This window comes from Mustela lutreola, chromosome 10 (genome assembly GCF_030435805.1).
Source record: "Mustela lutreola isolate mMusLut2 chromosome 10, mMusLut2.pri, whole genome shotgun sequence".
Lineage (NCBI taxonomy): Eukaryota > Metazoa > Chordata > Mammalia > Carnivora > Mustelidae > Mustela > Mustela lutreola.
The window spans coordinates 109,718,328-109,744,529 of record NC_081299.1 but is presented as its reverse complement, the minus strand read 5'-3'; the positions used below and the strand labels follow the sequence as shown (position 1 = coordinate 109,744,529).

At 40.6% G+C, this 26,202-nt stretch overlaps 1 protein-coding gene across 2 annotated transcripts; it reads left to right on the top strand.

Moving 5' to 3' along the window:
* The first annotated feature begins 1,925 nt into the window (after nt 1-1,925).
* Nucleotides 1,926-24,285, top strand: PRPF3 (pre-mRNA processing factor 3). 2 transcript variants are annotated; one of them, XM_059136263.1, is made up of 16 exons: nt 1,926-2,080; nt 4,569-4,758; nt 5,606-5,736; nt 7,712-7,858; nt 10,469-10,552; nt 10,725-10,945; nt 11,621-11,927; nt 12,605-12,771; nt 13,533-13,612; nt 16,921-17,064; nt 17,735-17,834; nt 18,008-18,121; nt 19,364-19,482; nt 19,755-19,838; nt 21,339-21,400; nt 23,928-24,285. In XM_059136263.1, exons 2-16 carry the CDS (start codon nt 4,614-4,616, stop codon nt 24,072-24,074), a joined length of 2,052 nt encoding a protein of 683 aa, XP_058992246.1. In that variant the 5' UTR covers nt 1,926-2,080; nt 4,569-4,613; the 3' UTR covers nt 24,075-24,285. The 2 variants fall into 2 exon arrangements, with proteins under 2 accessions (XP_058992246.1, XP_058992247.1); XM_059136264.1 differs by lacking the exons at nt 1,926-2,080; nt 4,569-4,758 and adding an exon at nt 6,986-7,081 and having other exon boundaries at nt 5,604-5,736.
* The last annotated feature ends 1,917 nt before the right edge of the window (nt 24,286-26,202 follow it).

Below are 26,202 nucleotides of genomic sequence, written 5' to 3'. Positions count from 1 at the left end.
AAACTTTACTTTGCCCATATACATGCTTTCCAGAAGCAGTGGTTTAAAGGGTCAGTAAGGTGTAGAGCCTCATTCTGAAGAAAGGAAAAAATACAGGCATACTGGTAGAATGAGAAAATCTGTTCTGTTAGGTCTTACTCATTTATCATTTGTTGAGCCTTTACTTTATTTGATACTCTCCTAGGTCCTGGAGATACAAAGACAATGTGACACAAAATGCCTTAAGGTATCTCCATTCCTTAGGTGAAAAAGTTTATAGCCAGTTCTAAGGCCTGCAGGATCCGCTGCTGAAAAAACTTCATTCTTTAGTTCAACAAATATGAATTTATTTAATTGTGCCAGGTGCTATTATAGGCATTTAGGATATTTCAGTGACAACGAGTCCTCTCTTTAAGGAGGTTACATTCTACCAGAGGGAGTCAAATGATAAGCAATAAAACGTAAACTAGTACTAGTATGGTAGGTGGTGATAAGTACCATGGAAAAAGAAAAAAAGAAACTTGGGACTCTAGACTGCCAGACAGGCTTTAGAATTGAATGGGGTGATCAAGGAAGGCTTTACGTAGGCCATATTTGAATAAAAATCTGAAGGGGATTGAGGGAACAAATCCTATATCTGGGTTAAGACCAATCCAGGCAGAAAGCATCAAGTCCCAAGGCCTTGACGTGAAATTATCCTTGGCATGTTCAAGAAACAAGGAATTGGGATTTTGGAGCTCAATGAGTGAGGGAAAGAGTGGTAGTAGATGAGGTCACATAGGTAATGGCGTGGGGCATTTTGTAGGGCATTTTACTCAGTGAAATGGAATGCCAAGGGATGGTTTTAAGCAGGGGGATAATAATGACCTTTCCGATGTGTTTACATGGTCACTATAATACTTGCCATTCTAGTACTAGATAATTTGCTTATTAGCTTATGTGATGAGACTAACGGAGAGTAGGGGGAAGCAAGAGAGAAAGCAGGAGGCTACTAAAAAAATCCCAGGCATAGAAATGAGAATAGTGAAGGTGGTGAGAAGCAAATGGGTTTGTATATATTTGAAAGTAGGGCCAATGGAACAGGAGTCCAAGAAGATTCTGAGATTATTGGCCTGAATAACTGTAAGAATAGGGTTGCCATTGACGGAGGATGAAGACTATGAGCTGTTCTTTTGTGGGGGTGGACGAGTGGGGGGAGGGTTGGAATCAGGAGCTTAGTTTCATCATGTGAATTTGAAATGTCTGTTACACATTTATGTAGGCAATTAACTATCATTGTATATAATGTAGCTTTATTGAACTCTATGGGAGGCACTGTTTTAAGTGCATTGCCCTCAGTCATTCTTGTAGTCCTAAGAGCAGCCCCATGAAGTGGATTTTTTTTACAGGTGAGGAAACAGGGCTTAAGTAACATGCCTAATATCACAGCTAAGGCGAGAGGCTACAATACAAATCTAGGCAGTCTGACTTTAAAGCCATGGTCTTAATCATTAAGAACTATGGATTCTCAGAGGATGCCTGGCACTGAGTAGTGGGCAGTCAACAAGTATTACGTCAGTGAATGAATAAAACAAAAGGCACAGGGGCTACTATCTTCAGAGTCCTTCTATGTTCGTCATTCTTCTTGGTGGTCTCTGGCACCACGCTCAAGTAAAGGAGAAAGATGAAAGGGGTAGCTAATGCTAGTGACAACGACTCTCAGATGGTTTCGTTTCTACCAGAAAGGCCCCGTTTAGCGCGAACGCAGAAGCTCCGCTTTTAGCGCATTTATTCACGACATGAGTACTGCAAGCAGCCCAGTTTCTGCTTCAGACAACATTAACTTCGCAGTACTCTAGTTACCAGATTTCGCTGGAGAAACTTAAAGAGGTAGGAACTTCCAAGTGCAATCTTTACAGCTCCAGCACGCATGCGCTCCGCCGAGGGGAAAGTGGTTACCACGGCTGCGCGAATCGGTGGCCCGGCCCTTCCCCGTCACATGTCGGGGGACCGCGGCGTGGCCGCGACTGTGGCGGTAGCGACGGCAGGCCGTAGGGCGGTCGGAGGGTTTCCGGTTCCGGTGTAACGTTCGGGCTCCGTCTCAGGGGCTGAAGTTTGTGAGGTGAGTAGTGGCCCCGGGCCCTGGGAGGGTATCCTCCGGTCTGAGCGGTGAGGGCCAGGGCTCAGCCCAAGGGGAGGACCGAGGCGGGAACGTTCAGTGGGAAGCAAGCCGAAAGAAGTACAAGGTTCTGAGGGAGAATGGGTTGGAGTGAGATTGTGGGGAGGAAAAGGGCGGGGGCGGGAAGGGGACGGAGTGGGGAGATTAGCTTTAGGATGAGTTTGGGGAGAACAAGGTGGAGTAGGGAGCTGGTCGGAGATAGGAAGAGGGCAAGCAGAAGAATAGGGGTTGCAGCGGGGGAAACTCAGCTTATAGCAAAGAAGAGCACGGAGTAAGGAAATTTCTTCAGAAGATTGGATTCTGCTACCTGCTCATTCAGAGATCCTCTGCCTTCCTCTTCTTCCACCCCCACCCCGCCCCGCCCCAGCCACTTACTGTTGAACATTGGATTAGTGACAAAGCTGGTTACTGTTTGAAACTTTTATTTTTGCCCACTGGCTGTTTCGTTTCCTAGAGGATTGGATCGAAGTTGAATGCATTTGTTAGCATGATACTTGGACACACATTTCATCTGATAGAGTGATACCTCATTTGTTGCTTTGGATTTTCACATTGCTTACACTTTCCAGCCCACGATTGAGTTCTTGTGGAATATAAGATCCATTAAAGCGAGGATTGTCTGTTATGTTCACTGTCCTGTGTATCCTCAGCACACAGTACACTACTTGAGACCTAGTAATTATGCAATAAGTATCTGTTGAATGAGTAAGGATGCTTTAGGTGTGGGGATGGGCCTCATTTTGTAAGATGAGTAAACTAAGCCACAGAGGAATTATTTGCTCCAAAGCTGGTAGAGTTCAGTGTTTCAAATGTTCAGGGTGAATTCTTTCTTCACTCTCTTTGGTGTCTGAGTATGCTTTTTTTGAGTAATGCACATTTAATATGTAGAGATTTATAGGCCCTACTGCTATCTCATGAGAGTTGAATAGAGCTGCCACAGAATTATTCATATAACATGTCCCCGAGTCATAAAATCTTTCACTCCTATTTTCATGACTTTAAACTGCTAGCTTCCTATGGTTATACCAAAATTAAATATGCTGTTTAGCAACAGGTCTTACAGAGGATAAACCTGCCAAGAATGTAAAAATTTATCAGACTATCTTTTAGGAGAAAAGATGTCTTAAAACATCTTGAAAGATTGACTCCCAGAGACTCTGATTTGTAGCACTGCTTGGAGGAAGTTTGCTTGGAAATTGAGGTCAGTGCTGTTTATTGACTTTAGGCGGCACTTACGGAGAAAATTAGAGAAATAAATTTCTCTGTGCTCATGAGCTTTGCTATTTAAATGGGAGAGCAGAATGTAAACATGAGTAATGTTGAAGAGTTACTAACTTGCATTAAGGTTTGTTGTAGAAGGTCCTTTGTGATAGTGTTTTCTCTGCTAAACTAAAAAGTAGAAATATAAAGATGAAAAGGGAGAGAGAGAAGGTACATCCAAAATGAGGGTATTCTTTTCTGAGCCAAAGGATTAATCTTACGAAGTCAACTGAAAGATCCTATAGAACATGAGAGAAAATCATCTGGGTACAGAATTTCCACAGGGATGAATATGACTATAGAGACATGTGACGACATTCTTAAGGATTAGGAGCTTTAATTAATTAGCTAATTAATTAATTTTAAAGTAGGCTCCACACTCAGTGTGGGGTTTGAATTCACAGCCCTGAGATTGAGAGTCACTTGCTCCATCAGCTGAGCTAGCCAGGCTCCCCAGGATTATGAGCCTTTTTTTTTTTTTTTTTTTTTTTTTTTTAATCATAGCTGGGGGAAGGCCTGTGGAAGAGGGAGAAAGAGAATCTCAAGCAGGCTCCACACCCAGCATGAACCCTGGCATGGAGCTCAGTCGCATAACCCCAAGATCGTGAATAGAGCCTAAATCAAGAGCTAGATGCTTGGCCAACTGAGCCACCCAGGCATCCTTGATTATGAACTTTAATGTACAATGACTGACCCGGATAAGTCCTCCTTGTTTTTTTTTTATTTATCCTTTAAAGGAAAGGAAACTTACAGGTCAAGGCTGGATTAAGGAATGCCTGCCTAGGAGAAATAGAAAAGCCGGTCTCTGGGTGTGCTTTTCAGTCTTGTTTTCAGGTTATATGTTTGCCACCAACCCTTGTTATGACAGGACCAAAACAGAAGCTAAAACTCTGACTAGATGACTAGATAGACTAGATTATTCCCAGGGTTTCCTTGTTTATTCCACAAATTTACTGATGCACTGATACTTAACTGAGTTAGGGTCACAAACAGAATGTGACTCTTTCTGCTTTGAAATATGGGTTTTGGGGGAAGTATTTGGCTTGAAATGAAGTACAGGCACTTGCCTGATTGAGAAGAGGGATGGAGATGTCATTCATGATATACTAAACATTGCCTGAAATGGTCTTTTCCTACCCCCTAACAGAGCTTTTTCCTGGTTTCTTTTTAGGTGCAGTACTGAATCCCATTTGAGCTACCCCCTTTTTCCTGAAGAATGGCACTGTCTAAGAGGGAGCTGGATGAGCTGAAACCATGGATAGAGAAGACAGTGAAGAGGGTGCTGGGCTTCTCAGAGCCCACAGTGGTCACAGCAGCACTGAACTGTGTGGGGAAGGGCATGGACAAGAAGAAGGCAGCTGGTATGTCCTTTCATGAATCTTTGGATTTAACATATAGTATGATCCCAAATGCTGCTTTGAATTTCCCCAAATTCTCTGTTGGGAGTATCTGAAAAAGATTAGGCCACATTTTATTTTCTCCTGCATTATAATGCAAATAGCCTAAGTGACTAATTTTGCATTTTTTCTGGCTTTTTATACTACTCCTTTAACCAGTATATTGAATTGATTAGGTTATATTTACTTAAGAAATATACTAAGGTATTCAAGGTAGGTATGTTCAGATTGAGATTGACATCTAAATACATCAAAGTCTCTGAAAAATAAAAACATGAAAAAAGTTGAGGATGGTAGAATTTGTTTATGGTAGTCTCCTATAGCTTGCTCTTTGGGAAGAGTTGGGATGATTATTCATCATAAACTTTTTTTTTTTTTTAGATTTTATTTATTTAAGAGAGAGCATGAGCAGGGGGGAGAGGGAGAGGAAAAAGCAGATTCCCCACTGAGCAGGGGGCCTCCTGACCTGGGACTCAATCCCAGGACCGTGGGATCATAACCTGAGCTGAAGACCGGTGCTTAACTGACTGAGCCATCCAGATGCCCTATTCATCATAAACTTCGATGCTCAACCTGAATAGTTTGCTCTGGCTGTGCTACTTCCTACTGTAAAAAAATTCTGACTGTACTTTTACCTCGAAAAGTAAAGTCATTCAATGTAAAAGGATTTATGGGAATCCTACAAAGAACTTAGGAAGACCTTTCCCTCCCTCCTGGCGATAAAATTTCAGTGTTGGTATCTGTTATATGCCTACTGTTGGATTAAGCACTCTTACTTTTTCAACCCTATCACCTCTTTTTTTCCTGTCAGACCATCTGAAACCTTTTCTTGATGATTCTACTCTCCGATTTGTGGACAAACTATTTGAGGCTGTGGAAGAAGGCCGAAGCTCTAGACATTCCAAGTCTAGCAGTGACAGGAGCAGAAAAAGAGAGCTGAAGGTAGGTTACAGTTAACTATCCGATGAGCTGGGGAGTGTTTTGAATGGTAACAAAGTTGCTGAGTTTACATGCCCCACACTTTGATATCCCCTATTAGAATACATAATATTCAAGAGAGGTACTTAGACATTAAAGGAGAGGTGTACTCATATTATCACCATTTTATGGTGATGAACTACCTGAGTTCATGGGTTGAAATACTCCAAAGAAACAATTGGTAGCTTTGTCCTTTTTCATGTACAGTTAGGAGGTTTTGGTTCTTATATTTCCTTAGGTCTCCTCCATCCTCCCCCTTGCTACTACCTATAAATTGATTGTCTAAGGTTTTATTCTTTGGATTACTTGGTAACTAATAGAGTGATTCAGAATATGACTCTGCTGCTATAGACCTCATTGTTGCACCTTTGAGAGTTTTCTCTGGAATGGACCTGTAGTTGGAATACCTAACAAAAACTATTATTTACTATATGTCTTGAGAGGCTACTGTTTGCTATATAGCATTTTTCTGGTCATCAGGCCCCATGAGTGGAGTGCTTAAAAGGACCATTATTACTGTTTTACCTCCTTCACTTTTTATTCAGTGACTGCTGATTCATCGTGCCATCTTTCAATATTAGTATCTTCAAGTGGCTGATTTCTCTCTTTTCTGTCTCTTCCATTAAGATACTCTTTTCTGTGAGTCCCATCAAACCTTCCAAAGTGCATTTGAAACCTTAGCTATCCTGTTGCTTTTCCTGAGGCACAAAGGCTGAATAAGCAATGTTGGCTCGGTCCCTGGCCAGGCTGTGGTACCAAGAGAAGTAGAGAATCGTGTGCCTTTTATGTTTAAGGCATTGTAAGGTGTTCAGAGGAATGAGAAATAGCCCTTGCTTTAAAGGAATTGGCAACTTGGGGGTGGGAGGGACGTAACAACAAAATACAGTCGCAAATTATAAAATCTAAGCGGTTTCCTATATATTTTAGAGTTGACTATAGAGTCAGACTGACGTTGAATTTGTTTGTTGAAGGGGAATGCTTGATCCACAGTATACACAGATCTGTGGAGCAAAGTTAGTGCTATAATAGGGCATGTGGCTGTGTAAGTTCTGAGGCATGCTGTGAGTGAAGTCACTACATTGGGTGGGATTAATGAAAACGGTTTCTTGAAGGAGATATCTAGATAGCCTTGGGATATGGGTCCCATTTTGGTCCATTCAGGTCCCCACCCCACACAATATATTATGGGAGAGTCCTTTTTCTTGAACTGTAGGAGTTCCAGGAAGCGCTCGCCCTTGGCCGAGGATATGTCCTTGCAAAACACGAGCCCTCCTAGTGAAGAGGGGATGTCACCCAAAGCCTACCACCGGTGTGTACATTTGCTTTTTCCCGTTGTCCCTTCCAGTTGGCCACTCTTGGTCCTGTTAAATTCACCTTGCAAATTAGTCAACATATTTGAGTTCCCATTGTTTGATGACAACAAGTGTTATTGGGGAATACTGAAGAAGAAAGAGAAAACCCCTGTCCTGGAAGAGCTTAGACTCTAGTTGGGAGAAAGTACTATCATTAAAAGACTTAACACTTGGCAAGGAGAATATCAGCAATGTAATTTTATGTAGCATGAGCCCAGGTCTTAAGTGCTAAGAGGATATGAAACAACAGTTTGATCAGAGTGGGATGAGTTTATGAGGAAAACTTCCTGGAGGAGGTGAGTTTCAGGCAGGATTTGGAATAGGGGTGTGGAAAAATTGAGGGAAATCATTACAAATGTAGGCAATAGCTTTTGTAAAGAGCTTGAGATGGGAACATTTGTAAGGACACGGAGATGAAATTTGCTTGGCTGGAGTAGGAGAATGATGAAGTTGGGTGAGATGGTCCATTTGGTGGAGGGACTAGAAGACTCTAGGAAAAGCCACAAAATGCTGATAGGGACTAGGTTGATTCTTCCCTTCTCCCATGGGCAGGGAGACAACTCTTCTTTCGTCTTGGGTTTCCTTAGGAAGTGTTTGGTGATGACTCTGAGATCTCCAAGGAATCATCAGGAGTAAAGAAGCGACGGATACCCCGTTTTGAGGAGGTAGAAGAAGAGCCTGAAGTGATCCCTGGACCTCCCTCAGAAAGTCCTGGTATGCTAACTAAGCTCCAGGTGAGTAATTAGGAACTGAAAGCAGTGATTTTATGAGTTGAAGAAGCAAGAGATGCATAGGTCCAGATTTGTTGTGACCTTAATTTGGATTAATGTTTAGCATCGGGGAAGACTATTGAAGTTGTATTTACTGAGCTCCTGTTATATGGCAAACAAGCTGTATTACATACATCATTTGCCTAGTTGTGTACCTTGTTGAGTCATTGAGAAAATTACTGAAATAATCAGAACTCAGCTTGATGGCAGAGGAGAATTTCCAAATATAATGCTGAGACAAGATGATATAATCCACTAAAAATAGTTTCAAGTTGACTTTGTCAGGGTGGTAGGGGCGGTTTGTGGGGTTTTTTTGTTTTTTCCTTTGATGTTATTTGTTTAAAGAGAGCGAGCTCACACAAGCAGGAGAGAAGGGCAGAGGGAGAGAATCCCAACCAGACTCTGTGCTGACCAGAGTCCAGCACAGGGCTCGGTCCAGGAGCCAAACCTAAGAGTCAGATGCTTGACCAACTGAGCCACCTAGGCACCCCGACTTTGGGTCGTTTTTTTTTTAGTAGGAATTATTTGGGGGCGCCTGGGTGGCTTAGTCAGTTAAGCGGATGCCTTTGGCTCAGGTCATCATCCTGGGGTCCTGGGACTGAGCTCCATGTCGGGCTCCGTGCTCAGCAGGGTATCTGCTTCTCCCTCCTCCCTCTTCTCTGATTTATTCTCTCTCTCTCTCTTTCTCATATAAATAAGTAAGTGAAGTCTTTAACCTTTATAAACAGTAAATATTTCTTGTGCCATTTAAAATTTCTTAGAAGGGAAATAGAATATATACATATATGTGTATAGATGAGTAGATTAATTTCTTTTCCTTTTTTTTTTTTTTTTAAAGATTTTATTTATTTATTTGACAGAGATATCACAAGTAGGCAGAGAGGCAGGCAGAGAGAGAGAGGAGGAAGCAGGCTTTCTGCCGAGCAGAGAGCCCGATGCGGGACTTGATCCCAGGACACCGGGATCATGACCTGAGCCGAAGGCAGAGGCCCCAACCCACTGAGCCACCCAGGCACTCCTCTTTTCCTTTTTTTTTTTTTAAGGTAGGGGGGTGCAGAGGGAGATGGGGAGAGAGAGAATCTTAAGCAGACTCCACTCCCAGGGTATAGCCTATCACAGGGTTTGATCTCATCACTCTGAGATCATGGCCTGAGCCGAAATCAAGAGTTGTACACTTAACCGATTGAGCCACCCAGGTGCCCTGGAAAGAAACGAATGTTGGTGCTTTATAGAGAATAGGGGGTGGAAGAAATAATATACCTTTTTGTACTTTTTTTGCATTTTGAACTATGTAAACATATTACCTACTCAAAAAAATGTTTAAAAAAAGTGAATTTTAAAGGGGCTCCTAGTGGGCTCAGTGAAAAGAGGACGCAGCTTGGGGTTGTGAGTTTGACCACCATGTTGGGTGTAGACATTACTTAAATAAATGAAACTTTAAAAAAAATAAAAATAAATTTCAAAAACCATGAAGCACCTTGGCAGCAAGGTCTCTTTTTTGGAAAATTCAGAAAGAGTTACTTAATTGTATTTTCAGAGCTTATCATTTTCATATTCTTTAGGACAAAAGGGTTTTACAGAGGCTAGGAAACAGGTCTTTGGTTTGTCATCTCCAGTTACCCAAAGCAGGTATTCATAAAAAGTATGATAATGTGGGGCACCTGGCTGGCTCATTCGGGAGATCATGAAACTGTTTTTCTCAGGGTCCTGAGTTTGAATCCCATGTTGGATGTAGAAATTCCAAAAAATAAATAAATATACTTAAAAAAAAAGTATGGTCATTTGTGCTGATTCTGTTAGGAGTTTTGTTTAAATGCTCATAATAGTCTCGTAACGTAGGTACTGTTTTTACCCTATTTAGACACTTGGCGTTTTAGAGATTAAATTCCATATCCAGGGTCACACAAGCATTAAGTGTCAGTTAAAATTCAGGCTTGGGTTTCTCTTAACCTGATGCTTTTTTTTTTTTTTTTTTTTTTTTTAAGATTTATTTATTTTGAGAGAGGTAGGGGAGAAGCAATGGGAGAGGGAGAGGGAAAATCTCAAGCAGATTCCCTGCTGAGCATGGAGGCTGTCGCAGGGCTCCATCCCACAGGGATTATGACCAGAGCCAAAAACATGAGTTGGACACTTAACCCAAGTAATCATCAAATTATGTTACTACCTAACATGCCAGTCCTTCAGTAGGATGATGGGTTGAAAAGTTTCAGTGCTCAGCTATATAGGCTTATCTTTACTAAAATTTCTAGCCAGTCGTATAGGCAGAATATGATGGGTTCATTCAAACATTTTAGTTCTCTATACCTAAAAGCCTTTTGTGTTTAGGAACCCATACAGGAGAAATAAAAAAGAGATTTTTAGGTGCCTGGGTGGTTCAGTTGGTTAAGCATCTGCCTTTGGTTCAGGTCATAATCCTGGGATCAAGTCCCAGGTCAGTAGAGAGCCTCCTTCTCCTTCTCCCTCTGCTGCCCACCCTGCTTGTGCTCTCTCATTCTCCCTCTGTCAAATGAATACATCTTTAAAAAAAAAAAAAAAGTTAACAGTTTTTTCCTTTTTTTCCCCCATCGAGAACAGATCAAACAGATGATGGAGGCAGCTACACGGCAAATCGAGGAGAGGAAAAAGCAGCTGAGCTTCATTAGCCCCCCTACTCCTCAGGTACTGTGAAAAGAAGACTCTTTAGCAAAGATTTCTTGCTGTCTACTCATTTGAGAGTCTGGAAGGTGACTGCATGTTCCACCCTACAATCTACCAGTCTGTGTGTGTGTCTTTTTGTGTAACCTGTCTGCCCAATTCTTCTGATTCTGACTTCTTTTTCTCTGTCTCACAGCCAAAGACTCCTTCTTCCTCCCAACCAGAGCGACTTCCAATTGGCAACACTATTCAGCCCTCCCAGGCTGCCACTTTCATGAATGATGCCATTGAGAAGGCAAGGAAAGCAGCTGAATTACAAGCCCGCATCCAAGCCCAGCTGGCACTGAAGCCAGGGCTCATTGGCAATGCCAACATGGTGGGCCTGGCCAATCTCCATGCCATGGGCATTGCTCCCCCGTGAGTATCTGTTTCATGGAACCTCTTGTTATTGCTGGAGAAGCAATAAATACATTTGAAAGTTAAAAACAACAACAACAAACAAAACCCCTGAAATGTTACCGATCCTCTTCTTCCAAGAAACCTACATCATTTCTTAGTTTTATATTTCTTACATATGTTTAATAAATACTAGATGAATTCTTTTAGCTTCCTTGTTGCAGAATTTATCTTCTTTTTACAATTGGTAGAACTGAGGGTAAGATTATTTATCTATTGTTGTAGCTAGGAATAGAACCAGGTCTCCTGGTTCCTAACTCAGCCAAATCCATTAAATCACAGTGAGTGATCCCAGATCTCAGTGTTCCCTACACTGGGTAAAGATAATAGCCTTTATTTCTATCACCTACAATTGGTTTGGCATATTATATCTGACTCAGAAATTTAGGAGTGAAATAGGTTTGCAAATTCTTATCAATGTAATGTATACATAAATTCATTTCATCTGATTGTCTCCTGTACTCAAATATTTAGTTTGATGTTTTCAATCAAGCTGTTACTATTCACTGATGGGCTTATATTCCCTAGAATTTTGTAACCTGTTCTCTCTGTTGGGTTTGATTTATTTTCTTTTGTTTTTATTTGCTTTATTTATTGTCCCATATGGCATTTATTTCTTGGTGGGCTGTTTCTCAGGAAGGTGGAGTTAAAAGATCAAACTAAACCTACACCACTGATTCTCGATGAGCAAGGCCGGACTGTGGATGCAACTGGCAAGGAGATCGAGCTGACGCACCGCATGCCTACTCTGAAGGCCAATATTCGTGCTGTGAAGAGGGAACAATTCAAACAACAGCTAAAAGAAAAGCCATCTGAAGACATGGAGTCTAATACCTTTTTTGACCCCCGAGTCTCAATTGCCCCTTCCCAGCGCCAGAGACGCACTTTTAAATTCCATGACAAGGGCAAATTTGAGAAGATTGCCCAGCGGTTACGGACAAAGGTACCTAATTAAGAATATAACCCAGAACTAGAAGTTAGGAAGGGGAAAAGGAAATTTAATACAGTCCCAAAATACTATCAACTCAGTTCTCTTAAGTTTTAGCAATTAGATACACAAGTAATAAAACAGTGACTTAATTTTTAAAATACTTCATTTATGCCTGGAATCCTTGATTTTTTTAGCTGATTTGTCTTCTTAATTACACTCTGCTTATGTGGAAATAAAACTGAGTTTGAAAATTCACATACAAACAGTGGAAGGAAACAATTCAGAATACTCTGAGTGACTGAGGAAAGCTAGCCTCGTGTTAACATTTACTGCAGATAAATTAACTCCACATGTGGAGAGTTGGATTGACTGTATCTTCAGTGAGTTTTGCTCTTGTTTTCATCCTATAAGAATGGTGTTTTCATGAAATTCCATTTCCGTGTATTTGCTATAGGCACACACTGTGGGGTGAAGCGGGTGGTGCTGAGAGTAGTTGTATGTAAATCAACTAAGGATAAAATAAAGTGGAAGTTTCTTCTAAGCTTTCAGAAATTATGAATTCTTTGCATTAGGCATAAAGAGTTCAACAAGAGAGTTAAAACAAGAGAGTTTAAAATATGGGGTTCTATCATATCCCTGTGTTCTATAACTCTAGTTTATCTTCAGGTCTTGTTTTATCTTGTCTTTAGGCTCAACTGGAGAAGCTGCAGGCAGAGATCTCACAGGCAGCTCGAAAAACCGGCATCCATACTTCAACTAGGCTGGCCCTCATTGCTCCCAAAAAAGAGCTAAAGGAAGGAGATATCCCTGAAATCGAGTGGTGGGACTCTTACATCATCCCCAATGGCTTTGACCTGTGAGTTTGTTAGATAATACCTTTTGATAAAGCTGGAGTTTTATTGGGAGAGGTGATATTCATGCATTAAGTAAAATTTTAAAATCCTGGGGAAATAGGTAACCATACACAGACTCATGTTTTTGTGAAGAATATATTGTATAGGTTTTTTTAAATTTGGGGTGTTAATATAGGAAGGAACAGGCACAAATAATCTAAAAGAAAAAGAATGTAAGTTTTACATTTGCTTTTGTTTTACGTAGTTATTTGTTTTCTTAATTACATTTTCTGCTACTTATAATAGGTTTTTATATTTCTTAAAGATCCAGTCCTGAAATAGTGGAAGGATTCTTAATTGATGGGGGAGAGAATGGTAAATAAAGCATTTAGGAAACATTTGTAGAACTTTAATTATATCTGCTCTGTAATTCTGATACATGGCTTTAGGAGACTGTGTCCAGGCTTTCCCCTTACCCTTTCTTTGTCAACCACTGTCCCAGGGAGTTACCATTATTAGTTGAAAGAATGTGACATCTATCAAGGATGTTAGTGTAGGAAAAAGGTTGAGAATGACTGGTGTGGAGAATATGTCCAACCTTAGTAGGAGCCAGTTTTCTCATCTTGAAAATTATATGTAATATAATTACATGTTATAGATAAGCACTAAAAAGTGCTAGAACATATAACAGAGAGTTCATTTTTCATTGTGTTTCTGAGACTCCCTCTCTCTTGGAATTGTCTCTACCCACATATCCTGTTTTCCTTTCTTCCTCCAATTTTAGTACAGAGGAAAATCCCAAGAGAGAAGATTATTTTGGAATCACAAATCTTGTTGAACACCCAGCCCAACTCAATCCTCCAGGTAATGTATAGCTTACTCAGTTAAGGCTCTAGAGAAGTATTATCCAATAGAACTTCATGTGATGGGCGCCTGGGTGGCTCAGTGGGTTAAGCCGCTGCCTTCGGCTCAGGTCATGATCTCAGGGTCCTGGGATCGAGTCCCGCATCGGGCTCTCTGCTCAGCAGGGAGTCTGCTTCCTCCTCTCTCTGTGCCTGCCTGCCTCTCTGCCTACTTGTGATCTCTCTCTGTCAAATAAATAAATAAAATATTAAAAAAAAAAAAAAAAAAAAAACTTCATGTGATAATGAATATATTCCCTACCCGTGCTGACTGTATAGTATCAGCTGTCCACTTGTTACTACTGAGCACTTGAAAATGGAGTTGCACTAATACAACTGAAAGACTAACTCTTAAATTATGTTCAATTTTAATTTCAATTTAAATAGTATATGTATAGGACGCCTGGGTGGCTCAGTTGGTTGGGCGGCTGCCTTCGGCTCTGGTCATGATCCTGGCGTCCTGGGATCGAGTCCCACATCGGGCTCCTTGCTCGGCAGGGAGCCTGCTTCTCCCTCTGCCTCTGCCTGCCATTCTGTCTGCCTGTGCTTGCTCTCTCCCCTTCTCTCTCTCTGATAAATAAATAAAATCTTAAAATAAATAAATAAATAAATAGTATATGTGTGGGGCGCCTCAACGACTCACATGGTTAACATCTGATTCTTGGTTTCAGGTAAGGTCATGATCTCAGGGTTGTGGGATCAAGCCCTAGCCCTGTGTCAGGCTCTGTGCTAGGTGTGGAGCCTGCTTAAGATTTTCTCTCTCTCCCTCTGCCACTCCCCCTTGTATGCATGCACGCACTCTCTCTCCATATATATATAAATAAGTAAATCTTTAAAAATATGTAGGTAGGCAGATAGTGTATGTGTGTGGCTATTAGCTACGGTATTGGACAGTGCAGCTCTAGAGCAGTGAGCCCTACTCCAGAGGTGGTTTCACTGATGCGTGTAACAAATTGGGTTTTAAAAAATCATTCTTGGAGCACCTGGGTGGCTCAGTTGTTAAGTGTCTGCCTTCGGCTAGTGCCCTGGGATTGAGCCCCACATTGGGCTCCCTTCTCAGCAAGCCTGCTTCTCCATCTCCCTCTGCCTGCTGTTCCCCCTTCTGTGCTCGCTCTCTGTTTTATTTCTAAATAAATATAATCTTCAAAAAAAATCATTCTTGGGATGCCTGAGTGGCTCAGTCGGTTTAGCATCTGACTCTTGATCTCAGTTCAGGTAAGATTGTGTGTTTAAGCCCTACGTTGAACTCCACGCTGGGTGTGAAGCCTACTTAAAATAAATAAATGAGGGCGCCTGAGTGGCTCAGTGGTTAAGCCGCTGCCTTCGGCTCAGGTCATGATCTCAGGGTCCTGGGATCGAGTCCCGCATCGGGCTCTCTGCTCAGCAGGGAGCCTGCTTCCTCCTCTCTCTCTCTGCCTGCCTCTATGCCTACTTGTGATTTCTCTCTGTCAAATAAATAAATAAAATCTTTATAAAAAAAAATAATAAATAAAATAAAATAAATAAATGAGAAGCATTCTTATCTTCGACTCCCAACTCCGTTCTTGTACACCATTACTGAATACCTGCCCTTCTTCAGTCTCCTTTGTCTTTACCCATTCTCTCTTTCATTTTTGTAGCAAAAGTCTGTTGCCTCACTCAAAAGAGAGATAAGTTTTAGTTGTGGCTCCTTTATTACCTAGCTGAATCCCTTGGGTAAATCACTTAGATTTACTTGGAATTTTCTCACATGTAGAGATAATATTAACTATTACATCTTCTTCAACAAGAGTTATGCAGATCATTAAAGATTTTTCTTATTTATTTTACAGAGAAAGAGATCACAAATAGGCAGAGCAGCAGGCAGAGGGAGAGGGGGAAGCAGGCTCCCTGCTGAGCAGAGAGCCCGATGCAGGGCTCGATCCCAGGACCCCAAGATCATGACCTGGGCAGGAAGCAGAGGCTTAACCCACTGAGCCACCCAGGCACCTCACAGATCATTAAAGATTTTAATACTTGCATCAGATTTGGGATGACTAAAGGACACAATACCTCAATTAGTAAATTGGAAAAATAGGTTGAGACCTTGAGGTAATACAACGTATGGAAATCACTGAATATTACTTAGTAAGAGTCTACTTAGATGTCATCAGTGTGGATCATTGGAAGACCATAGGGATTGTGTTTGTTTTAAAAAGTTAAGAGGTTGGGGCACCTGGGTGGTTCAGAGGGTTAAAGCCTCTGCCTTCCGCTCAGGTCATGATCCCAGGGTCTTGGGATCGAGCCCTGCATCAGGCTCCCAAGTCAGCAGGAAGCCTGCTTCTCCCTCTCCCATTCCCCATGCTTGTGTTTCCTCTCTTGCTGTGTCTCTATCAAATAAATAAATAAAATCTTTAAAAAAAAAAAGAAAGAAAGAAAAGAAAAAAACGAAATCAAGGGGAGCCCCACGTCAGGCTTCACACTCAGCAGGGAGTTTGCTTGAGATCTCTCCCTTTCCCTCTCCCCCTCCATCCCCTCACTTGCATGTGTGCACACACTCTCTATAAAATGAATAAATCAATCTTCAAAAAATAGTAAAAAGTTGAGGGTTTTCTGACCTGGCTGGCTCAGGTCAGAAGAGCATGTGACTCTTGCTTTCAGGTCCATGAGTTTGAGCCCCACTTTGGATATAGACATTGTTTAAATGAATAACCTTTAAAACTAATAATAAATAAAATTAAATAAAAATTTGAGCAAACCTGCTTTGGGAGTCTCAAGGATTTTCCCCAAACCCTGTAACTTCAAAAGTATAAATTTCATCATCGTGGCCCCACCTACCCCAAATCCTCAGACAAGGTAACTAGAGCAGCTCTCACTTTCTTTTCTATATCGGCCACTTTTCAGTTGATTAAAGCATTCAACTCCTTCAAGAAAAAACACGTTAGATCACTCTCATGAAAGATAAAAATGCTTTAAAAAAAAAAAAAAAAAAGTAACATACTAGGGGCACCTGGGTGGCTCAGTTCTTAAGCATCTGCCTTCAGCTCAGGTCATGGTCCCTGGATCCTGGGATCAAGCCCCACATTGGGCTGCCTGCTCAGCGGAAAGCCTGCTTCTCCCTCTGCTTGTATTACCTCTCTTGCTGTCTCTCTCTCTATCAAATAAATAAAATCTTTTAAAAAAAATGTAACATGCTACCATTATCACAACATAAAAATAGTAAGAATTAAATTTCTTTTAATGTGATCGATACTCACTTATATTCCTCTGATGGGTTTGTTGCTTTTATACTTTCATTTCTCTACCTGGCAGTTGATAATGACACACCTGTTACTCTGGGGGTATATCTTACTAAGAAGGAACAGAAGAAACTTCGAAGGCAAACAAGGAGGGAAGCACAGAAGGAACTACAAGAGAAAGTCAGGCTGGGCCTGATGCCTCCTCCAGAACCCAAAGGTATGTATCTTAGAGCCAGGGAAGAAAGGGTGGTGCGTTTGTTTATCTCTGTAATTCTATAAGAACTTTCTCACCTCTCTATATTTGGGTGCTTTCCATTTCTCAGACTCATTCATTGATTCTTTTCTTCCTTTCCTAAATTTTCTACAATTTTACTAAGACAGGTCAGCATATTCAGAGGTCATTTAAGGCTTATGAAAATATATAACACTGTGATCTTCCTGAAAGAATAATGGTCTTGAAATACGTGAAGATAGCAGCTGCAGAGTGTGCATAAATTTGTTTTGTACATAATTCTTAATATCTGACAAAGATACTGTTAAAAGAAACCTTCACTCCTGTACTTCCCATTACCACTCAGTAATCTTTTGAGTGAGCACTGTAGGATCTTTAATTAAATGCTGTGATCAGAGTGAAAAATACCAAAGAAATTAAGTTCCTTATCTTTCATAAATTTTCAAGCAGTTTAAGTAAATGTATACCAACTATTTAGATTGTGTGTCATTCCACAAATGCTGAATTAATTGGATGGGCTTTTCAAGGTAGGGATTTTGGGAGGAAATGAACTTTGAGCAGAGATTTCAAGTAGGTAAACAGTATGAATTGAGAAGAGGTGACAGGTTATCTCAGCTGGAGAATTAATTGTTTTATATCCTCTCTCCACGTGCAGTGAGAATTTCAAATTTGATGCGAGTATTAGGAACAGAAGCTGTTCAAGACCCCACGAAGGTAGAAGCCCATGTCAGAGCTCAGATGGCAAAAAGACAGAAGTAAGTGCCATGGGATTGGGTGGAAACCCAGGGCAAGTACCTTTCCCAGACTCTTCTGGGGGGATCCATATTTGGAGGGAGGGGAGAGTCCTCTGTTGCTCTCTCTTTCCCTCAGCTTTGCCTCTGATCTTCAATGCCTTTCTCACTTGTGGATGTCCTTCCTGTCACGACAGAGCGCATGAAGAGGCCAACGCTGCCCGAAAACTTACAGCAGAACAGAGAAAGGTCAAGAAAATTAAAAAGCTTAAAGAAGACATTTCACAGGGGGTACACATATCTGTATATAGGTAGGTGTCCAATCTGGGCCAGCCTTTGCCTTAGAAATACCAAAAACTTTCCAAGTGCTTGAAGCAGAATCTCTGTGGACAAAGCACACATCAGTCTCTGCTGTCTTCTATGACCCCAACGTGAATCCGGAGCTGGTGAATCTTTTATAATGAGGGAGGTTTAAGGACTTAATTGTTGATCTCTGAGGCTTTTCAATGAACCAGTACTAGTTCTGAAGAATGAATGAATGAATATACCTGTTGAAACAAACCTGTGAACTAAGGATCATCATCCTTTGTTGAAATATAAAATAACCTATTTCTCCAGGAAGCATTAAACCAGAAACTATATTCTTATCCTCACTTATTGCAGTAATCCTCTTATTTCCACTCCAAAGTATATTTTAAACATTGTAAATATTTTCTACCTTCCTGTTGATTTAATGTTTTCATTTTATTCTTTTATGTTGAGTGCTTGTGTATCTTCCATTTTTTAAAATGTGCTCCTTTTTAATAACTAGCTCTTTATTATGAAAGTACTTTATTAGAAAAGTAGTGAAAGCTTATTAAAATTTTTTTTGATCTAATACTATAGAAGGCCCTTACTGAAAAAATCCCCTTCCTACTCTCTGATCCCTTGACACCACCTACTGTAGGTAATTGCGACTAACGGTTTTTTGTGTAGCTTTCTAGAAATTTTCCATGCATAGCATTCTGACTACTTTACGTGATAAGTATCTAGGAGGCAGAGTTTGTTGATCTTTATTTATTTATTTATTTATTTATTTATATTTTATTTATTAATTTGACAGAGAGAGAGATCACAAGTAGGCAGAGAGGCAAGTGGGGCGGGGGGGGGGGCAGGCTCCCCGCCGAGCAGAGAGCCCGAGATCATGACCTGAGCCGAAGGCAGAGGCTTAACCCACTGAGCCACCCAGGCGCCCCTGCTGATCTTTATACTGTCAAGAACAGTTAGCTTACACATATTTTTGGATGATGGCAAATACCTCTCCTTTCTTAGAGAACATTTCAATTACTTGCTGTTTGTTGTAGGGTGTACAGTACTGGTCTTTAAAGCATAAGACAGTGGAATCACTTTGATACTCATTGATTCTAGCTTTTAAGCATTAGTGTATTTGCTTACTTCAAAGGGCTTTGTTTTTAGAGAGAAAACCATTTTGGATCCATCTGTTTATTTGCCATTCCATTCAGGCAGCAACTGATGCTAAAACAAAAGCTGTAACTAAACTTTCCCTTCTCCAGAGTTCGAAATTTGAGCAACCCAGCCAAGAAGTTCAAGATTGAGGCCAATGCTGGGCAGCTGTACCTGACAGGGGTGGTGGTACTGCACAAGGATGTCAACGTGGTAGTAGTGGAAGGGGGTGAGTCTGAAAAAACGAAGGGAGACCGTCCCCACGCAACCCTAGGCCTTGAAGTGATAAGAATGGTGGGAAGAAAAGAAAGAGTTTTAGAGCCATACCTGGCTGTAATATCCTGGGCCTCTGTTTCTGTGTTTATTGGAGTAGAAGGACCTAAGATATGGTTCCTGGGATTGCTTCAACTACCACATTAAGGTCTGCGTCACAAATGCGCTTAGAGGCTCTATGTCATCATCTTCCGCCTTTCTGGCAAAGTTCTCCTCCTCTGTTTCCAGGCCCCAAGGCCCAGAAGAAATTTAAGCGTCTCATGCTGCATCGGATAAAGTGGGATGAGCAGACGGCGAGCACAAAGGGAGATGGTGAATGGGGGTTCAAGGGGATTCAGCAGGGGTTGGGGGTGGCTCTCTGTCCCGTCAGCCATTCCTTCCTAGTGAAAATTGCTCACGCTAGATAATGTTTAGGAATTTTAGAAAGACCCATTTGGATTGTGAACATGATAGGCATTCATACAGTATTTATTATGTGGTGATGCTTGTGACTGTTAGTTATTCTTCTGCCTGACCTTTGTATGAGCTGCTTTCCCTGTCTGCCTGGTTAACTGGCTATGGGAGTGTATTGAGTTTGTGAAAATGTAGCAAGCTACGAATACTCTCTTTTTTAAAGATTTTATTTATTTGACAGAAACAGAACATAAGCAAGGGGAGTTGCAGCAGAGGGAGAGAAACCAGGCACCCCACTGAGCAGGGAGCCTGATGGGGGGCTTGATCTAAGGACACTGGGATCATGGCCCAGGCCAAAGGCAGACGCTTAACCAGCTGAACCACCCAGGCAGCCCAAGCTATGCACTTATATGTACATTGTCTTAAGTATTTTTTTTTTGTGGGGGGAGCTTTTTAAAGGGTTGAAGGCAGAATGTATATACACTTTTATTCTTTTGCCTGACTTTATATATGTATAAAATATAAAAATATAGATTACATGTATATTTTGAATATACATGTCATGAATCATCATGAATCATCAATATTCATTCAGTAGTCATGAATCATCAATATTCATTCTTCCCTTCTTTGGAAACCTGGGTTAGCATTTAACATGCACAGAGAGCCTTACTTTTCTTAATTTTACCTAACTTTGGACCTCTTAAATTTTTTGTTCTTAAAGTATTTTTGTGCCCTACTTAAAGTACACTTTTTTACTGCAGTTGACCTATGTTTTCTTTCGTTTTGCAAGGTTTCTAAGATATTTTAATTTAGTTTATCTGCCCTCCTCCACTAGATTAAAAACCCCTTGATAAGGTACTCTATCATGTTGGCATCTGAAGCCTGGCTCTCAAAGTGCTTAAGACAAGTTTTTAATTTTGTTTTGTTTTTTAAGATTTTATTTATTTATTTGACAAAAGCAGAGTACAAGCAGGAGAAGAGGCAGGGAGAGCTTCTCCAGCAGGCTCCTGAGCAGAGAGCCCAATGTGGGCCTTGATCCCAAGACCCTGCAATCATGACCTGAGCTGAGGGCAGACACTTAACTGACTGAGCCACCCAGGTGCCCCTTAAGACAAGATTTTATTGTTGGTTACTTGTCTTTTTAATTTTTCTCCTTATTCCCAGTACCTGGGCAGCTCTTGATATATAATAAGTGCTCAGTAGATGTTGAATTAATTAGTATCTCTGGCTCTTTGGAGCTTTCAGTCTAATTTGGGGGAAATAAAAATAACAGAAGAAATTTGACCCTGATACATGGCAAAGAGGGGGACAACATTTAAAAGAATTGGGGTAGACTTGAATACTCCTTGTTTAGAACCTAAATCTTGATCTCTAGTCTAAGTCTAGAGCAAGATTTAGCTATATTGTTTTTTCCAGATGATGAGGAATCTGATGAAGAAGCTGTGAAGAAAACCAACAAATGTGTACTAGTCTGGGAGGTAGGTGATCTTCTGTTACCCACTGAAGCAGAACTTTAACTAATTCCCGGTTGTTTATAGCATTCTAGAGGAGCAGTGGAATGATAAAACTAAGCGATGACTGATTCCTTAAGCAATTTAGGTTTCTTTTTGGAGACCAGTGGTAAATATTTGGCAGCAGATTCTTCCTGATTATATTTCAGTTAAATTGATGAGTATATAGTGTATTTCACCTGGGAGCGGGGGAAAGTATGGAAAATTGTGGCAAGAATATAAACGCTCGGCCAAGTTGTTTATTTCATAGTCCTGGATATGAGATGTGGAAAGGGGGAAATGGATTATGGGATTTTTTTTGGTCTGAATATAATGAAAGAAGTACTAGACTTAAGAATATCAAGTTGGGAGACTGGGCAGTACCACTCCCTAGCTGTTCAACTGGACAAAACACTTAACATCAATTACTGTTGGTTTGTCTACAAAATGTGGATATTATTTTCCCTTTCTAGTTGTCAAATTTTTTCTGAGCAGAATTAGATTACTATGAATAGTGCTCTGTAAAATGGAGCTTGTTTATGGTTATACAGTTCCCTCATTTCTGAAATCTTAGTGAACCAGTGTTCGTTATGAAGAATGAATTAATGAATATTATGCTTATTCAGGCCAAAATGTCAATTAAGGATTGTTCATTATTTGAGAAGCATAAAATACCATCCTGTTTTTTCAGGAAGCATTAAAATTTTCTTTCTTGAATAATTATATCCTTATCCTGATGTGTTGCAGTAATCCTTTTATTCCCATTCCAAAATACATTTTTTACATTGTAAGTATCTTCTACCTTTGTGTTGATGTAATGTTTTTATGTTATTATTTCATATTGAGTATATGTAGATCTTCCATTTTTTTAAAGTGCTCATGTTTAGTAGCTAGTTCTTTATTATAAAAGTATTATTTCAAAAGTGGTAAATGCTTATTAAAATAAATTCTAATAACACAGAAGAACATTTACTGAAATGGTCTCCTTCTAATCTCTTATTCTTTAAGACCACTCTTTATAGGCAGTTGTTATTGTTCTTCATATATCCTTTTGTCTTATCCCAGACTTGTCCAATTTATGCATACAAATTAGAATAATAACCACCTGCATATTTAATAAATGTATTTAATAATATATTAAATAAATATATTTAACAAATATATTTAATAATAAACCCCACCTGCATATTTAAGATCGTAACCCCTTCATCTCTTCCCGTTTCTCCTCCATTTATCTCTGAGAATCCACAGGAATTGTATCTCAGGTTCAGAAACAAGCCAGGTTCTACTCTAGCTTCTTCCTGGAATTTCATCCCTGAGAGTCTCTTGAGATAGCACTAAAGTGCATGCCAAAGTGACTGCCATTGCTGCTGGCGCCTTTGGCAAGGTTGTAGTTACACACCCAATTCTGTATGGTTTTCTGTTGTAGTTCTCCTTGGGTAGCCCCCACTCTGCTCCCATTCCCCTCTTCCCCTCACCCTCATATTGTTCTTGGTCTGTGGGCCCCAAAGCCTCCTGCTTGTATACAGGGTCCCACTGAGTCTTGGTAGAAGGAGTCCTTTCAGCCTTTGGTTCTCTCCTTTAAGGCCCAAATCTAGTTCTGGAGGCCTGGTGGGTTAGTGGTTCATCCCATCTCACCCTCCATAGTCCTTCCTGACTTGCTCTTTAACCCAGGTACCAGAGCACAGAATTCCTCACCCTTTGTTCATCAAAAAAAAAAAAAAAAAAAAGAACTGTAAAGCAACAACAAAAGCAACCCCTGAAGCCTTTTATGCCTATAAATTCATGAAGACTTACACAAATATCCAAGGGAGTGGAAGTTGGAATAGCTTTTACTGTAAAATCATGCTCACTAGGCACATTGCTACACAAATGTTACTAGGTTTTAAAGATTCACTTATTCAAGGTGCGACTCCTGGCTCAGTCGGTTGTTTCTGCCTTCAGCTCAGGTTATGATCTCATGGCCCTGGGATCAAGCCTTGCGTGGCGCTCCCTGCTTAGTAGAGAGTCTTGCTCCCTCTCTCCCTCTGCCCCTCCACGCTACTTGTATGCAAACAACAGCCCTGCTTTTCTCTCTCAAATAAATAAAATATTTAAAAGTAAATAAAGATTTATTTATTAGAGAGAGAACATGTGTGCATGTGCACATGGCGGGGTAGATAGAGAGGGAGAGAATCTCAAGCAGACTCGCTGCTGATTGCAGAGCCCGATGCAGGGCTTTATCTCACAATCCTGAGATCATGACCTAAGCTGAAATCAAGAGTCAGATACTTAACTGACGGAGCTACCCAGGCACCCCAAAAATGCTACTAGGTTTTAAAAAAGAGTATTATATCTGATTTAAATTAGAAATTGCTATGTTTTGGGGCACCTGGCCAATTCAGTTGGTGGGGCTTACAGCTCTTGATATGGGGGTTGTAGTTTGGAGCCCCACGCTGGATGTAAAAATTACTTTAAAAAATAAAATCTTTTTTAAAAATTACAGTGTTCTTAACTACAGATGTCTCTTTCCCAGGGTACAGCCAAAGACCGGAGCTTTGGAGAGATGAAGTTCAAACAGTGCCCTACAGAGAACATGGCTCGAGAGCACTTCAAAAAGCATGGGGCTGAACACTACTGGGACCTTGCACTGAGTGAATCTGTGTTGGAGTCCACCGACTGAAACTACTGCGAGCCCTTGCCTCTCCCCTCCCTGCCTTTGTCTCTTCAGTCCTCTTATTCCACGTCCCAACCCAGTCCTATTTGTGTGTGATCTCAGAACTGTGCCAAGCTGACATTGGGTCAAAGGGAAAACACGTTAGTCCCTTCCCCAGTCAGCCTGGTGCTGCCCTTTATTCCCCTTATGTGCATATGATTAAAGAGTTATTTTTAAAGTTGGTATGATATTTTTCACACATTTATAGGTATTGGAGTTTGGGTCTTCAGGTGATCTTTTCTCCCAACTTCTGCAATTGCTGTGGAAAAAGAAAATTTTGCCATTGTTATTTGTGTATATAGTGAATGGATGGATGGATGGCTGAATGGATGAATATGTATTTTTGATGTCTGATGGAAATTCCTCACCTCATCTTGGAGCAAGAATGATAAATACTGTTTTTCTCCAGCAGAGTAAATAAAGGAGGAGGTGTTCAGTGGGTAAAAGAGGGTGGAACAAATCTGTTAACCTTCAAGAGAGTCACAAGGCAGACTACCTCTGGTCTTGGCTATAGTCTTAACAGGAAGTCATTTCCTTTAACAGGTACATAGATGAGAGATATGTGTTGTGGGTGAAGTGGACACAGGAAGAGTCCAAGGAGGATGTTATGGGTCAGTTTGCAAAATGGAATAGGATTCAGGAATTTAGCCTATTTCCTCTCTTTACTAATTAAAAAAATAGAAAATCTTTTTCTAAAAGGCGTGTAGTTTGTTTTTTCTTTTCCAAAGAATCTGACTAGATGTGGTTCTTTTCAGAATGTACTGTTTGTGGTTTGATTTTAGGAGTATTTAGGTCAGCATCAGTATCCATTGAAGTCCAGAATTCTTACCATATATACACTTCCAATTCATGTTGCCTGTTGAGAACCTAATGGGTACGAACACAAGAGCCATTAGAGCTCCTGTAACTTGCTCTAGTTGGAGTTTACCAGGAAGTGGTGTTGAAAAATGGATACTTGATTAGAAGTTAAAACATTCCTTATTACAAAATTAACCCTTTATTAAAAGTTTTATGTGTTCAGGTCCTAGTTAGAGTTCTAATTCAAAACAGTATGAGAGAGCTTTAGGATAAAAAAGGTAGAAGGAGACAGGAACTGCTAAAAGCCTTAAGGAAAACCTAATATGATCTCTTTTAGAGATAAGTAAACTATAACCCAGACAGGTGAGGTTAACTAATTATTCCTGGAGCAGGATGAAATCTGAAAAGTTCACCAGGCCTCAGCAATGAACTGGGTTCTTGCTAATAATCAGCTCTGTATCTGTGAGATGGGAGCCAGAGAATTGAACTTGTTTTTTGATACTTCTTGATTTAAGCAAATCCAGGGGAAAAATTCATTGTCATAGAAATATAAGTGCTTTTGCTCTTATTAAAGGATTTATCACAATAATGTGTGTAAATAATTTATATACTACTTTAAAAATGTATTATTTACATGAGGCCTTAAAAGGAATATTTATGCTCATACACAATTTTTCATTGTAAAGTATAGTGAGACTTTTTTTTTAAGATCTTCTTTATTTATTTATTTGTTTGTTTGACAGAGAGAGAGAGGGGTCACAAGTAGGTGGAGAGGCAGGCAGAGAAGGGGGGAAGTAGGCTCCTTACTGAGGAGAGAGCCCAATGCAGGGCTCAATCCCAGGACCCTGGGATCATGATCTGAGCGGGAAGAGAGGCTTTAACCCACTGAGCCACTCAGGCATCCGAGTATAGTGAGACTTAACCATGCCTTGAGCAAGTCTTTTTTTTCTTTTTAAGATTTTATTTGACATCACAAGTAGGCAGAGAGGCAGGCAGAGACAGGGGAAGCAGGCTCCTTGCTGAGCAGAGAGCCCAATGCAGAGCTCTATCCCAGGACCCTGGGATCATGACCTGAGCGGCAGGCAGAGGCTTTAACTACCCCTGAGCCACCCATGTGCCCCTTTGAGCAAGTCTTTAATCTCCCTGTGCTTCACAGTGTTTTTGTTGTCTTTAAATTTTTTGACCCCATCCATACTGTATTGAGCATTGTGTTCTATAAGCATTGCCTCTTTTATCAGAATAAATTTAAGATAGAAGTAGATTTTAGAGATGAGGAATTTGAGGCTTAGAGTAAGTA

Coding starts and splice junctions, on each gene's coding strand:
- PRPF3 (XM_059136263.1), top strand. CDS start 4,614: ATGGCACTGTCTAAGAGGGAGCTGGATGAGCTGAAACCATGGATAGAG. Junction 5,737..7,711: donor GCAGAAAAAGAGAGCTGAAG/GTAGGTTACAGT, acceptor GGGTTTCCTTAG/GAAGTGTTTGGTGATGACTC. Junction 18,122..19,363: donor GTACACATATCTGTATATAG/GTAGGTGTCCAA, acceptor TCCCTTCTCCAG/AGTTCGAAATTTGAGCAACC.